Source organism: Phyllopteryx taeniolatus, chromosome 8 (assembly GCF_024500385.1).
Source record: "Phyllopteryx taeniolatus isolate TA_2022b chromosome 8, UOR_Ptae_1.2, whole genome shotgun sequence".
Classification (NCBI taxonomy): Eukaryota; Metazoa; Chordata; class Actinopteri; order Syngnathiformes; family Syngnathidae; genus Phyllopteryx; species Phyllopteryx taeniolatus.
Window position 1 is genome coordinate 19,654,560 of NC_084509.1, and position 13,638 is coordinate 19,668,197.

The 13,638-nt window shown below is 40.9% G+C and overlaps 1 protein-coding gene across 2 annotated transcripts in view; it reads right to left on the bottom strand.

Annotated features, from left to right (window-relative positions):
• The window catches only part of epha4l (eph receptor A4, like), a 58,178-nt gene that overhangs the window by 25,444 nt on the left and 19,096 nt on the right, over positions 1-13,638 (bottom strand). For both annotated transcript variants that reach the window (XM_061782337.1, XM_061782336.1), the window contains exons 4-5: positions 5,978-6,133; positions 1,195-1,530 (exon numbers count right to left, since the gene is read on the bottom strand). In XM_061782337.1, the coding sequence (XP_061638321.1) occupies positions 1,195-1,530; positions 5,978-6,133 (492 nt within the window). The remainder of the gene's footprint in view (positions 1-1,194; positions 1,531-5,977; positions 6,134-13,638) is intronic.

Here is a 13,638-nt window from a genome sequence, read left to right on the forward strand (position 1 = left end):
CCCCTTCTGTGCACACAAGTCAACACAATGGTACACTGCAAAAACTCAAAATCTTACCAAGAATATTTGTCTTATTTCTCATCAAAACTAATCAGATTACACTTAAAATAAAACTCATCACCAACAAAGTAATTGGTTTTTAGACCATTTTCATTTGTTTCAAGCAAAATTTCACTTGCAATAAGTAGAGAAATTTGTCATTGTAATAAGATTTTTTTTTCACAAAATGTTCTTTCTGCTTATTTCAAAATTATCTTGAAACAAGTGACTTTTTAGGTGTTGAGTCTTATTTTAAGTGCACCAGTAACCTGTTTAGTTTTGAGTAGAAATAAGACATCTTCTTGGGAAGATTTTGCAGCACTTCCTCAGCAGAAAGAGTTACTCACATGTAGAAATTTAGTAGGACAATCTTTGATCTCTACTATGACATGTGAAATGTGTTCAAACAAATGTACGTTCTCCTATTTTAACGTCAGCCGTTTACTGACCTTCCTTGATGCATTTGTATTTCAATTTTGCAAATATGTCATTGAATCTACAAACACTACACTGGTCACTCAGTAAATCAGTGTTATCACTGTACGTTGCGGGTGACATAATCCATCCATCCATCCATTTTCTGAGCCACTTCTCCTCACTAGGGTCGTGGGCGTGCTGGAGCCTATCCCAGCTGTCATCGGGCAGGAGGCGGGGTACACCCTGAACTGGTTGCCAGCCAATCGCAGGGCACATAGAAACAAACAACCATTCGCACTCACAGTCATGCCTACGGGCAATTTTAGAGTCTCCAATTAATGCATGTTTTTGAGATGTGGGAGGAAATCGGAGTGCCCGGAGAAAACCCACGCAGGCACGGGGAGAACATGCAAACTCCACACAGGCGGGGCCAGGGATTGAACCCGGGTCCTCAGAACTGTGAGGCTGACGCTCTAACCAGTCGTTCACCGTGCCGCCGGGTGACATAATATTTTATTAATTTTCTAAGGATTTAGTCGAAACTATACTGGCTGCCTATGAGAAAACCTTTGTTTATACTGTACATGTTGACCTTACATTGAACTTACGGAAGATGCAGCATCCAAAAGCAGCAGGCTGAAGCATCATCTTACTTCCATTAATACTTCTGTTGGACGTGAACACTTCCCTCAGGCTCACCTCCCACAAACTCAATCAAACCATGTCTGATTAGCTTACCGGCCTGGTTGGTGGTGACGGTCACAGACACCGCCTGTTCTGGCCCGGGGCTCTGTGGGGAGACGCCATTTACTGCCCACACCTCGAAGGTGTAGTTAGTGTGGGCCTGGAGCTCGTTGATGGACACTCTGGTTCCCTTCAGACTCAGCTGCTGGGGGCTAAAGTGGATGGCGTTGCCGCAAGGCTGACACCGTCGCCCATCGGGCCCACAGCGTTTACACACTACGTTGTACGTTAGATCCTGGCGTCCTCCTGAGCTCCTTGGCGCGGTCCACTCAAGATTGACAGAGGTCTCATTCACATTGGAAATGAGGTGGAGAGGCGCTGTTGGAGGCCCTACAGAGAATAATGGAAAAGTTGATGGTTAGAACAAACCAGGCTGGGGTAAATTCTAAGCAGGTACCAAGTTCCACTAAAATGTTCTTGTGATGAGGTTAGAGTGGAGAAGAAGACATTATTCTTATAACCCTATAACCCTAAATTTTATATTTCCTGAATCAAGATTACAGCAAATTGCTTGTGCTAACAACTGGGGAATATCTCTTTGGTAATAAATCAGCCTGCCAATTTGTAATAAAGGTACCTATATTTATATAATTGGATTGATTGTGAGAGAAATTGCATAGTATCATATTGAGAAGTGTTTCTCATATTTTGTGTAACTAATGTTATTGTAACACCTTCAGCAAATTCAAATTGCACACTTTAATCACAGTAAAAACACAGGACTGTTTAGACAGGGTTACATCACATACAGGTATACTTAATATCGTGAGCGAGTGAGTCTATATTAGAGCTGAAGCTTCTTAAATTGCCTTTTAATGCTCAGTCTATCAAAACATGGGAGGTTCCAATTTCACCTGTGCATCCTAACGGAAAGTCAATCAACCAACAGATTTTTTTTCATGTGTCAAATCAGCGGCAGACAGCAAAAAGCCAGTCTGTAACTAACAGACTGCCTTTATGGCTGCCAACAATAACTGCAGAGCACGTTTGTGTTGGACCTTGTGATTAAGCACCCCAACCCCACCACCACCACAACTGCTTTGATCTTAAGTCTACAAGCTCTGCTTTTTTATGCAAGAGGCAATGCAGATGTGACACAGACTCCCCTCATCATCAATTTCAATTTACATGTCAGCTCTACTTTAATGAATGCGTTTTTTGCGTGTTGCTTTCAAACATAAGATTCAGTAATTGACTTTACTCTCCCTGCCCTCTCTCCATTTTCCTTCTGACTAATGAAGCGCCGGCGAGCGTGCTGGGGGGGATCGATGCACGCTGAAATATGAAATCTAGTCAGTTGGCAGACTAATCATTTTGCAAAGGAAATTAATTATGTGTTATTTTTAGAGGAGCACAATGACAATGAAAGATGTCACTGAGACACAGAGAGGGGAAGACTGTAAATGCCCTGAGAGGGTGTATGTCTGCACAAATATTGCTGAATTACAAGACTTGGAAGAGCAGGTTTACCCATGGTGCATTTGGAAATGTCTGTGGACTGGGTGTGCATGTATTTGCACTTAAAATGTTTACAAAGTTAAGCAAATTTAGAGGAGGATGGGGTATGCTGTGAAGTAAGGATTTGGAAATTGATTAGTATGGTCGGACCATGCTTGGAGGAAAGAGATAGAAATGAATGGCATGCGTGAAAGTGCAAAGTACGACTGAGTACATGATCTTATTATAAGCCTTCAGCACCAACAAAATAGCAACCAATTCTTATTAAAAAAAAATTACGATAAAGTCCTGCCCTCTCACCCTCCAGATACCCCTTTTATTTTCTCTTCTTCATCCACTTTTCATCTGCGGGAGTTACAGATACGGTTTCTAAATGAAGTGCCTACACACTACTGTGATTATAATAGCACCCATGTCAGCTTGTTAGGCTCAACTAACCACACTGTCCAATTCTATACGTAAAAGTGTGCCATAATCTCACTACCCATCTGTTTTTAAACACAAACGCACAATTATTTTGGTTGAACACTACTCTAGTCAAAACTGAACATTATGACCAACTTTTCAAGTAGACAGATGTGTGGCGGTTCTTGCTTCACACGTCACTGCTTTTCAATGCTATTTCAGCCAACTTGAGCTACACCTGTTGCTCTCCAAGAATGCACCAATGGGAGCAAGGGAGAGTGGGAGAGCTGCTGGCTGTGAGTGACAGTGTGTAATTAATCCCAAGAGAGTGTGTGGAGAGGGAAATGGGACTTTGCATGAACATCCAGTCAATAAGGCCTTAACATGCATAGTCACACATCCAAAAGTTTCTCCAAAATATAGTTTAAACTTAAAGCTTCCCCCTCCTCCCCTTTCCATCCGTTTATGGGCAGGCAATTTGCTCTAAGCATTAGTTTGTTCTTTCCTGTCAGGCCATACTTCATCTGTCTTTCTCATTTTTACTCTTTAAGGTCTCCCTTCACATGCCCACACCTCTCTTTTTCGTCTACCTTTTATCCTCCTGTCTCTTCCTATCAGCATTTGTTAGCTAATTGTTGTGCAGGTCCAAGGTAGAGGGCAGGCAAAATTGGCCTGAGCATCAAACTCCATTTGGGATATATTCAATGCCCATCTCTGGTCTTCCCGATTCCATCTGCATTCCTCTAAGTCAAACCACTGCTAAGAAAACTGGGAAAAATCTGAGAAACACATCACCGGCCAAAAGAAACTCCAAATTGTGGAACACCCCCTCCCTGTAACCGGCAAGCAGCCGAGAAACCGACTCCCATGGGTGTCTGTCCACTGCCTTCATTACCGCCCTGTGCTGATTGTATGTGTAGTTTTATGAAAGTATGTACCGTATACTGTATATAAGCATTGCAATCACGGGCTACTGTCCCTGGAACATAATGTGGCTCAATCTTGCCTAAGCTTTACATTTTACTTCAGAGATGTCCTCTATCTGTTACAATTCTCAAAAGTAACCCGATCTTGTTTTTGGAGCGATGACAGATACGAAAAGGAAACATTATTGTTTCTTGTTATCTTGTTACATTTCCCATGGATGTCAATAAAGAGTCTCGTCAATAAAAGGAAAAAAACAGCACACATTTAAATTTGTTTCCCTAGGACAGCACAATACTAAAATGCTTCCAAAAAAAGAAAAAGCAGCAGGAATGCAGTGAGACAATACAGAACACACAAATGCTGGAAAAGAAACAATCAATGATTTATTTATTTATTTATTTATTTAGTACAGTTTGAACACCAGAAAAAAAATAAAACTATTCAAAATGTTTCTGAGTGGGTGTCGAGAGGAAGACACCAAATTGTGGGCTATAGAGGGGAGCATGAGTGACAGCTATAATTACACAGCCTGACCATCGGGTTGAGAAGTGAAAACAAAATGCACAAGGAAGGAAAAGAGCAGATGACAAACGATGGCTAGATGGTTCAAAGATCAAATGTTGAGCGGCAGACGAAGCGGGGGCCAAAGGTCAGTTGCAGTTTGGAACGCAGAAGATTGCGATGCACGGTCCAATAAAAGAAACCAACTAATGAGCTGTGGCAGCTGTCGCTTGCAGCAGCCACAGTTGAATGCCACACTGACTAACAGGACAATTGGGACGATGTCAGCCAGCAACTTAGTGTAAGTGATGCCACATAATTGGCTTTGGAGGACTTTGGATTTTATTAAACTACATTGGGATATAATTATATTGATATTTGTACAGTAATTGAAACCAAATATATTGGTGTATGTATGTATTTGTATTAAACACATTTAAAATAGTACACCCAAATGTGAATAAATCACATTAACTCCAAATGTGGTAAGGTATGGATGACTTTGGGCGTAACTCCATGTTCTCTGCTATTCAAATATTTAATTGGACTATTAAAAACTGCCAATCTGGCTAATACAAAAATTTCCAACACTTCTTTGTTAGAAAAATATTTCACAAATCAAGCATTGTTTGATCACATATTTATCAAACTCTAAGGGTATGATTTAACCGTTTGGCTTTGTTTCAGCTTAGAGAGTCTAGGAATCTGCATCTTGTCTGATCCAATAAACCGTTGAGCTGACTGATGAAGCCACATGAACTTGACAGTTTACTTGGGCCTAATGGTGAGCCAGCTATGAGCAAAGCAACTTAACAGATGTTTTGGTTGGTAAAAATTGCTTTATGACACATACTCAGTCAGACATAAACACCTGTCACATGGAAGCAAAATTGCTGTTATTTCCTGTGGAGTAAGGGAAAAGGCCTTTTTGTTTTGTGCGTTCTTACTTTTTCTTAGGAAATTTCGACTAAAATGAACTCCAAGTACCATGACTAAGAAGGGAGTATCAGGATAATGCATGATTCTAGGTAGTATTTGTTACACCAATCATTGTGAGTTTGGCATGGAATAATAGAATAACTGACTCATGCTGCTGGATCAAGAAAAATGAAGACCCAGAGAGGGACAAAAAGGGATTTATTTGACTTTGCTCTCTATTTGTCTTTCTCTCTCACACTCATCTCCCGTTTTGCAATGACTGCGGAAAAACGAATATGGAATGTATCAGTTTGTACCCAATTTGGATGCTGAGTGCTGTGACTGATCACTAAATTCAACCTGAAATCAAAATACATCTAAAACAGCCCACGCAAGCGTTCTGTGTGTAGACTGTGTGTGAACGTCTGGTCCAGGCTAACATTGCATTGGATAATTCATTACCGTGGCAAAAGCAGTATTTGTGTGTATACCTTTAGACCCACTGTACTTGTTTCATGGGTTATGTCAACATTTGCAGGTTTTACCGGAATTTATTTTATGTACTTACGGGTGCAGGGCATGGATGCCGGGTCCGTTTCAGAGCGGAAATATCCCTTGTCGCAAGCACAGGAGGTGGAGCCCTCCCTGACAGAGTAGCTATGGAGTGGACACTTGGAACAGGCACCATCAGTGGCCAGGGCACGGTAGTAACCAATCTTACAGGCTAAAAGAGAAAGAGCAGAATGTTTTTGGTTAGATGTGATCAATGGTATGCGGTAATTTTGCCTGTAAGAAGAGCAAACGTCATCGAAAGACAAGAGGGTGGATATAGTTAGTTCAATAGCAAGGCGAGCTATGCAAATCTGCAAATGAGAACAGGAACCAATTATTAAGTATTTAGGATGTAATATTGTCTCTATGGTGCCTTAGTAAAAATGTAAAATACGAATTAAAATCATCCATGCATTTCTGAGTTCCAGACATTTTTCTGTCGAGAGGTTTGAAATCAGGTCATTTGAATTTTTCAAGCTTATCTATGTCACTAGCGAATATTTCCATCTACCTCTCCGCTCCCGAGCCAGCGCTCTCAACATAACAAACACGTGTGCTCTCACAAATGGGTCTTCTACACAGAAGCAACCAATCAGAGGAAAGGGGGCAGTCTTACCCAAATATGGACAAAGCAGATAAAAAACTGGGTCTAACAGAAGTAGCTGTCAGAGGGACCTTTGCTGTACACTCGTATGACAAAACCAAGTTGGTTTTTTAAATGAAATTGACACTTTTATGCTCAGTCCATGTTAGAGTGTCACTCTATGGAGGTCTAAATAGACAAAATACGGGACCTTTAAAGTGAGAAGATCAGCAAATAAGGATAAAATATTTTAAAAAGACACTCAGAGTGACCTGTGCTGCAACAGTTGCTATGACATTGCACTTGACTCAACATATGTTGGTTGATATTAAGCACAGGAAAAGATTATCTGATTATGCTATTTTGATCTTATAGTAAGACATTAAAATATAATCATAAGTATTGTCAATTCTTGTGATTAGTCAATTTTCAGACTGCAGACCTAACATACACACAAACACACATACACAAGCACACGCACGGACAAACACGCACGCACGCACGCACGCGCGCACACACACACACACCTCCATCTGAAATGGTTAGCCAAGTAACACTCCTTTTGGCGACAGTGCTCCCCTTTCTCTTCAGTGACATTTTGATTGGGGGAGGGCTCTTCTTTCAAGGAGTTTCTCCATCCATCCATTTTGGTTTGTGTAATGTTCCGTGGCAGTCCACCGAGCTTATATTTCACCCAAGTGCTGTACCAGAGTAGGCGGACAAAGGACCAAGTCTCTGAAAGGTGCAGCACAGACGGTCACAACAGCGATTGGACCAAATAACCTGTCGATCTAGGAGGCTACCATGTGTGGAGGTATTGAGAGAATAAGATTGCTGGTTTAGATTTGGGTAAATTGATCATTGATTGTACATCTGTCTGGGGGTGGTTTGTTGAATAGCATCGCTCCAACACGTAACTGCAAACTCTTTTCGCCCCCAGTGAGATTCAAATCACGATCCTGTGGTCCCAAAGCCAAGTACTTACAGACTGAGCCAGCGCTGTCCTAAATCTACATCAGGATCTACACCAAATTGTAATGAGTTCATCTTTAGCCCATGCTCCTCCCTCCAAAATGTTTTGAAGAAATCAGTTTTTGGTAATCCATCTGACTAACAAATGATGACAACTTAGTCGGCAGAATAAATGAAATCAAATTGCTACACATGTGTAGTGGTACCCAACAAGTACTACATACAAACCAACAGTCACTTTTCAACTTTTTACTGCCTTCACTGGAAATGGTGCCTATGCTCATGCACTAGACTATAAACGCACATTCCACCAACCAACTGACATTGCTGTGGACAAAAATAGAAGAGGAAATCCACTAACCCAATAAAATAGTGGGAAATCCCTCTCTTGAAGGCGCAATAAAATCTCTATTGGGCTGCTTCTCCTCTCCAGCTGCTGGATTAGCGTAGCATGGTGAGCTGGGCTAGCTGCTACCTGCTGAGGCTTTCTTTGGAATGAACCCACTCAGTTCATCAGGAATAAATCCCTGCTAACGCTTAGCTGAGGGCGTCTTTGATTAGGGCCTGCAGGGGTGCATGAAGCTGAAATTTATTTTCTTCACAGTTGCAAAAAAGAGGAGAGATTAGTCAGGAGGTGCTTTGTGTTATCTAGCTATCTTAACGCCCAGGCTCCAACACTAGCTTCAGCTATAAGGGCACTTTGGATTTGTGGGTTGTTTCAGGGGTTGTGACCGCTTCAGGTGACAAAAGCCATAGCTGCTTTCAGAGCTTGTACATGTGCGCTGACCAGAAAAGTGTCTTGAGTTGAGAGCTGGGTCAATCAGCTATTTGAGATGGTGCCCCTCAGCTAAAATCTGGAGAGAGAGTTAATTGACATGCTTCACAGTCTTCTGGTCTGAGCCTCTTTAAAACGACAAAGTTTTAGAGCAGGATGCCTCAAACTGTGCATGGTTGATGAGTTTTCTGCTCTTCAATTAAGCAATCCCAGGCTGATCCTTGAATCCCCACTGGCTATTTGAGAATACGTTGCCCAACTTCCAAATCTGTTTGCCATCGGACTTGTCTTGGCATCATGTTTCTGTGTTTTCTAAGTCCTGTATATTTTAAAATGTGTTTAAAAATATGATGTCAACATATGAAAGTTTGTTTACAACAGTGGCTGCCCTGCAGAAAGGAACAGTGGAGGAAGGAGAAAGCTTGCCGTCCAAGTAAAGATGGGGAATTTGCTTTCTATTAGGAGAGGGCGCGTGTGTCAGGAAAAAAACGCAGCAGTGGGTGGTCTAAATAAAAAAATCTGGCTTTAAAGAAGAATCTCCCCAAAGAGCCGATGGATTTATTACTGTATGAGCCAATGTGACAAAGCTATACACAAGCACAAATACAAACGCTCAACAACAATCTCATTATGCGATTTTTTTCTTTTTTTTTTTTTTATAAATCTGAACAAACAGATCACCATCAAGCCTTGACATACAGCTCTCAAAATCAAAAACATGTTTTCAAAATAAAACCTTTTTGCTCAGACATTGTCTAATTTTCTCAATATATATATTTCTCTCCTTCATGATTTATCTCTGCAGGATTGCTTTTAGATAGAGATGGTTTGTCAGGTGCTAAATCCCTAAACTGAGAGATCAAAGGCAGACAAAAGACTGGTGACTTACTCTATTCTGAAAAGGCAAAAGATGGAATCCCTCAAAGTGTGGGACATCACATGCTTTCCCCTTTCTCTCCAAGAAGCCTTTTCACTCCTCATCTTTTCTCTTTTGTCAGGCTTTCTCCCATCACATCCACATCCCAGTTGTTTGTAAAATAAAGCACATTTGGAAGAAAGGGGGGCCCTTGGTTTGTGGTATTTAATGAGTAGTTTTGTCAAAGAAAAAGACAATGATAGCAATAGACAAACAAGTCAACTACATAACCCAGCTAAATTTTCCTTTATGGCACCAGCCGACACAGCACGCTTTGAACATTGATGCATGAAAAAATGAAATGTCAACCTACACACTCACCCACTGAAGCCCGAGATGGGTGACCTGCATGCAAAGTACAGGCAAACCTTTCTCCTGCCTACACAACAAAGTATTCAATACACCAGGGATTGGAAATGTGAGAGAAAACTCATGCAACAATAGAACACAGGAATATATTACCCAGCACGTGACATTCCGTAACCTGTCTTGCAAAGCACAGTAATTGGCTCTGTTATGATAAAAAGAGAATTAAGTTGAAACTGCAGTGTTTACATTCTTTCTTCATGGCCACGATTCATCTTCTTTTGGCTGTTGAAAACCTGTTCACTGTTTTTTAGTCATAACAGACAATGAACGCTCTTCAGAAAGGTATCCAGAAGCATCTTCACACAAAGCTGCTCTTTCAAAGATGTCGCGATCGGCTTTCACGACTCGAGGGCAAGGAGAGCCTCTGCTCTTGAGAATTCACCACTCTCTATTCAAGCTGACTTTATGCCATATTCTTCTGTGTCTTTGTGACTCTTCTACTCGTTTTTCTGCGGGTGGATAGCAGGTGAGACTCCTGTTCCAAAAGTGTTTTGTTTATCCTCCAGCGGCAATTCCCATCTGCGTTTAACAATTGTACTAGATCTGGGAAGTATGGACTATTTCGACACAGATGGATAACATACAACAATCACACCCATCAACCTGAGCCACTGGTTGGTAGTGGGGATTAGCGAGGGTGACTAGCTGCTGAATGTTAGCATCTGTCACAGGAACAGTAGGAGAGTGGAGCATGTTAACTCATTAATTCTTTCAGAAGGGGTTATTAATTGCCTCCGGCCCTGACGGCGACTTGCAGCCACACGGCCAGTGAAACCCATCAGAGTGATGAATGAGGGACACACGGTCAGCGAAACTGATCAACATGATTGATGATACTTTCTACACACGTCTTAACCTTGACCCGGCGGCAGAAAAATGTCTACCGATAGTAGCATCATCATGTAAGATACAAAATTAATGAGTCCTTAATGTGGATGATATTAATAGCAGCGCTAATTTAGGCCAACAACAACAGACAGTGAGGTTAACAATGTAAATAATTGTCTGCTGGTAATTGCCAAAGTTGTGCTGATGGTGGGCAGTACCAGGATGGATGCCAGATTATTTTTTTCTGTCAAATTATTTACATATTTTTGAAACAAGTGTTACCAAAGACCCTGATTAAAAAGTCTGCTTAAATGCAAATCACAGAACCCAATGAGTGTGTAAATAAAATTTACAAACAAAAGTAAAAAAAAAATATTAAAAGCAAGGGCATATTCTACACTATATTCAAATGTAACATGATGGACATACTTTGCATTATGGCATTCTGGTTTTGTAACATTTTCTTATCCCTCTCAAAACATTTGCATTTTATTACAAATGCACTGCGGAGCCACCTCATATTGTTATTGTTTGGATTGCATAAAGCTGGAAAAAATATATATATTGTTCAGGAGACTTCCTGTGACTTCCTGTGTACCAAGCACTCTAACTTCCTCCCCAATTCCTCTATAGCCTTGCCCTAAGAATGAATATTAGTACAATAGTCTTATCATGAAAATCTTAAGTATTCCACCCGACCTCTTTCAAATGGTCAAGAGAGACCCCACCTTCAAATCTGAGCCATAGGTCATTGAAGGTAAATGTGAGAAAGAAACAGTTGAGGAGAGACATTTGGATTAAGAAGAAGAGAGCAGCCGTGTTGTTAAGGGAGATTAAGAGCTAGCAAACAGACACATCATTGTTTGAGTTCACATCTCTAAAAATGCCAAACTTTCTAAGGGAGTAACCACCTAAAGCTGTCGCACCAGCTAAAGAAGCACATTTTATGGACGGCAAAGTAACCCGCGGGAGTCATAGGCTCTAATTCAAGACAAAGATAAGACCATGTACACAAACAGTGCCGACGACACACAGTCTACACACTTTCAAATTATCAGTGAGTGTGCAAGCCATCTACTATAAGTCCACTGATTGAGGGCAGTGGAGGGCACAGAAACTTAGTATTGTCTTTCCGCAATTTATCTGCAGCTAGATCTCCCGGGAGTGAAAGAATGGTGCACATGTGCATGCGTGCTTGATTAGGCAGTACAGCTAAATGCTTTCCTGACATTGTTTACAATTAAAAAAGCTGCATTTTAATTCTTCATAAACAAACAAAACAGAGAGGCGGAAGGTAGATGAGTATGCAAATGTGGTTCTGTTCAGGGACGCACACATGAGGACACACCACTAAACAATAGAGATAGCCAAACTGCTCGACTCACACCATTTCAAGGAGAATAGGACAGGAAAAGGGAGGATGTGTGAGAACACACACAAACACACACTAAGAATAGGTTAGTGCAAGAGGAAGTGATAGCAAGCCACATTCAAAGGGGCCTCATATCCAGTTCTGTAAACAAATGTAAGCCACATGTTGAGCTGCAGCACAAATAACAAAACTAATCACTACAATGACCAAGGCCACATATGGGCTGATTTTATTTTGGCCCCCAAAGAAACTTATAAATATACTTTTACAACTTATCAAGCATTTAACCGTGTAACATTCAAAAGATGACGTTGACAATAAATAAGATACATACACATAATATAGCATACATCCATCCATCCATCCATTTTCTGAGCCGCTTATCCTCACAAGGGTCGCGGGAGTGCTGGAGACTATCCCAGCTATCATCGGGTAGGAGGCGGGGTACACCCTGAACTGGTTGCCAGCCAATCGCAGGGCACATACAAACAAACAACCATTCGCACTCACATTCACACCTAGGGGCAATTTAGAGACTTCAATTAACCTACCATGCACGTTTTGGAGATGTGGGAGGAAACCGGAGAGCCCGGAGAAAACCCACGGAGGCACAGGGAGAACATGCAAACTACACACAGGCGGGGCCAGGGATTGAACCCCGGTCCTCAGAACTGTGAGGCAGACGCTCTAAAATATAACATATATTGTATCCCAATTGATCTGTAAATTCATACAACCTAAATAGGCCCTACTGCATAAAGAATAAAAATGCCTTTCGAACATATGAATGTGTTCCCCCCCCAAAAGCCTTTAATTTATTATATTGTTATTATTTAATTTATTTAATATCTTAAAAATTATTTGTTTACAGATCACAACAAACAAGACCAATTTGTGTCCAGATACAGTACAGGTCTACAGTACAGGTCCAAAGTTTGGATACAACTTGTCTTGTGTGACCAAACTTTTGACGGGTTCCATTTCTATTTTAACTACTATAATTATAAATCGTATTACAGACTTATTGGCCATATACATAAGCGCAAAGTGCATAGGAATATTAAGTACATTTGCAGTGTGCCTGTCATACAAAACCTAATTGATATACTGTGCGATTGAGGCATGTGACCTACCACATAATTGAAGTCGTGCAATAAAGTGGATGCCCAGCATGTTCATCCTTTTCCACTAGTTAACTAAGCAGGAAAACGAGAGTATGACATCATTGTCTGTCGTCAAATGATATATTAATCCCAAAACAAACAACACAATCAATAACCTAATAACACATACGCTTAATAAAGTTTACAAAGTTATATTATACCGTTTGAAAACAAACGCTTCACAATCATCCACATCTGTCACAACTAAAACCTGGCAAAACACATAAAATTTAACATTTATTTCTTGTCTGTTGTCTAAGGCAAAGGTTTAACAAAATGAGTCTCAGAGATGGTTAGATGTTTTTAGGAAGGGGTAATCGTAGGTTGATTTACAGATGAAAATGTGTATTTTTAAGCTATATTTGTTTTGGTAATCTATCTGGAGCTCCCAGACGACAGCCTGTCTGGGGATTTAAAACACCTTCCGTTGTGCACGTGCATGCATGCATGATGGTGTGTGTGCACTTCGCAGTCCATTGTGGCTCTGTGACATGTGCATCTGCATTTACATGCTTGCATGTGTGCGTTTGTGTATTCCTTATTGTACATCAAATTTCCTGGATCACTAGTTCCTCAAACGTTTATGACAACCCAAATGACAGTTCGCTGTCACTTCATTAACCTTTCACTCCTCCTGATGTCAACCAACACATCTTTCTTTTCCACTTCACAGGTTGAGGTCATTGCTGTTGTGGAAGC